General features: G+C 60.7%; 1 protein-coding gene across 1 annotated transcript in view; it reads left to right on the top strand.

Annotated features, from left to right (window-relative positions):
- Positions 1–2,317, top strand: part of CASKIN1 (CASK interacting protein 1) — a 15,034-nt gene that overhangs the window by 4,820 nt on the left and 7,897 nt on the right. The window contains exons 15-18 of the mRNA XM_006763945.2: positions 1–80; positions 164–265; positions 1,686–1,824; positions 1,899–2,317. Of these exons, the coding sequence (XP_006764008.1) occupies positions 1–80; positions 164–265; positions 1,686–1,824; positions 1,899–2,317 (740 nt within the window). The remainder of the gene's footprint in view (positions 81–163; positions 266–1,685; positions 1,825–1,898) is intronic.

Below are 2,317 nucleotides of genomic sequence, written 5' to 3' on the forward strand. Positions count from 1 at the left end.
CGTTCCAGCTGCAGCTGTACGCCCCCAACTTCCTCAGCGCTGGCTACGACCTGCCCACCATCAGCCGCATGACCCCTGAGGTGAGCTGCCCAAAGGCTGGCCGCCAGCCACGACCCGGAAACAGATCCCCCGCCTCCAGCTAATGGGCTGTTCCTCTAACTAGGACCTCACGGCCATTGGGGTCACCAAACCAGGCCACCGGAAGAAGATCACGGCAGAGATCAGCAGCCTCAGCATCCCCGACTGGCTGCCTGAGCACAAACCCGTAAGGCTCCCTGCACCCTGTGGCTGGGCCCAGGATGGGCAGATAGACAGACAGACTGTCTCCCTGGCTACAGCCCTCACCTGCCCTCTGGAGCTCCAGGGAGTGGAGACCAGAGGACGGTCCCTCAGTATGGCCCACCTGCACGACGTTTGTCCATCACAGGCACTGGGACCAGCCTTCCTGAGGCAGGAACAGGGGTGACAACCTGTGAGGGCCACCAGGGTGAAGGGAGAATACCTCTCTCCACTCCGTGCTCCTGCAGAGACCCCCCTCCATACTCAGGCAGTCACACAGGGACACCGGCATCCCAGCAACGCTGCCCCTTGCACACCTACCCAGGCACCAGAGAGGGGCCTGCATTGATGGGATATGCTTGCACACAGCAGACTTCTGCATGGGGAAGATGTGTGAGTGTGCATGCTCCATGTACACAGGCAGCACACGCACACTAAATATATTCAAGGTGCCCATTGATGACCGCACGCACACACCCACACATTTAACTGCACGTGCCAGCTGTGTTGACAGCTGACACCCACTCTAACTGCAGGCCATGCTATTACTGACAGGCACTCATATGTTGGAACCGGTTCTGGGCCAGGAGAAGGTAGGCTCAGGGCCTGTTGCCTCAATGCTGCCTCTCTGGTTCTCACGCAGAGCTGTGATTCCCCATCCACTGATGGGGGTGATGCCATGACCACCAAAAGCCCCCAGGGCTGTGGGTCAGGGACAGGTAGGTTGACACTCATCTGCCTTGCCGCACTCAGTCAGTGGCTCAGCGGTCCTCCGGGTGAGCACGTCGGGGTCCCAGGGTCTCACTTGGCTCTTGCGGATATGCTGTGCGTTGGTACGTTAGCGATGCCCTGCTGGGCATGTGGACAGGTGGATGCCAGTCAGGAAGCCGCTGGGCGGTACTGGGTGAAGACTCTCATGGCTGTTTGCACACGTGTGTGGTGTGGCCGCGTGACTGCCTGATGCGGGTGGGAAGTTGTGAGAGGGTGTGAGCGTGACACAGAGGGAAGTCAGTGCCCGTGTGTGGCTGTGATCCAGGGTATGCGTGGACACGTATCTGGTTGGTGGTACTGTGTATCTGCGTCCATGATGTATGGTGTGTGTCCACTGGGTGCTGTTCCCATGGTTGCCTGGACAGGTGAGGAGGAAGTGCAGTCTTTCCCAAACGGTGTCCTGAAGATAGGGTGGCCCTGTGTGTGCGTGTGTGTGTGTGTGTGCACATGCACGTGAGCTGGACTTGGGCTCCTGCTGAGGCTGCGCTGTCTCCAGGGCTGACACTTCTGTTGGTTTGTCCTCTGTTTGTCCGTACCGGGCTGGCCCGATGCCCCTGCCCCAGCAGCTCCCAGTCGTCGATGGGCTGTGGGTAGCCAGCTCTGGCTGCCCTCTGTGTCCCCTGCTCTGTATATAGGCTAACCTGGCTGTGTGGCTGTCCATGATCGGCCTGGCCCAGTACTACAAGGTGCTGGTGGACAACGGCTATGAGAACATCGACTTTATCACCGACATCACCTGGGAGGACCTGCAGGAGATTGGGATCACCAAGCTGGGTGAGGCTCCAGCCCCCACCGCTTCCTGGTCCTTGCCACTCTCCCTGGCCTGACCTGCCCCATCCCCCACTCAGGACACCAGAAGAAGCTGATGCTGGCAGTGAGGAAACTGGCAGAGCTGCAGAAGGCCGAGTACGCTAAGTATGAAGGGGGACCTCTGCGCCAGAAGGCGCCGCAGTCGCTTGAAGTGATGGCCATTGAGTCGCCGCCCCCTCCTGAGCCTGCCCCAGCTGAGTGCCAGTCTCCAAAGATGACCACCTTCCAGGACAGCGAGCTCAGTGGTGAGCTGCAGGCTGCCATGACTGGCCCGGCAGAGGGGGCCGCCACCCCTGCCGCCGCCGAGAAGCCCTCCAATCACCTGCCACCCACCTCAAGGGCCTCTGTGCGTCAGGAGCCCAGTCTGGGCGGGCGGGCACGGCATATGAGCAGCTCTCAGGAGCTGCTGGGTGATGGGTTCCCGGGGCCTGGCAGCCCTATGTCACGAAGCCAGGAG

Source organism: Myotis davidii, unplaced genomic scaffold (assembly GCF_000327345.1).
Source record: "Myotis davidii unplaced genomic scaffold, ASM32734v1 scaffold599, whole genome shotgun sequence".
NCBI classification, from domain to species: domain Eukaryota; kingdom Metazoa; phylum Chordata; class Mammalia; order Chiroptera; family Vespertilionidae; genus Myotis; species Myotis davidii.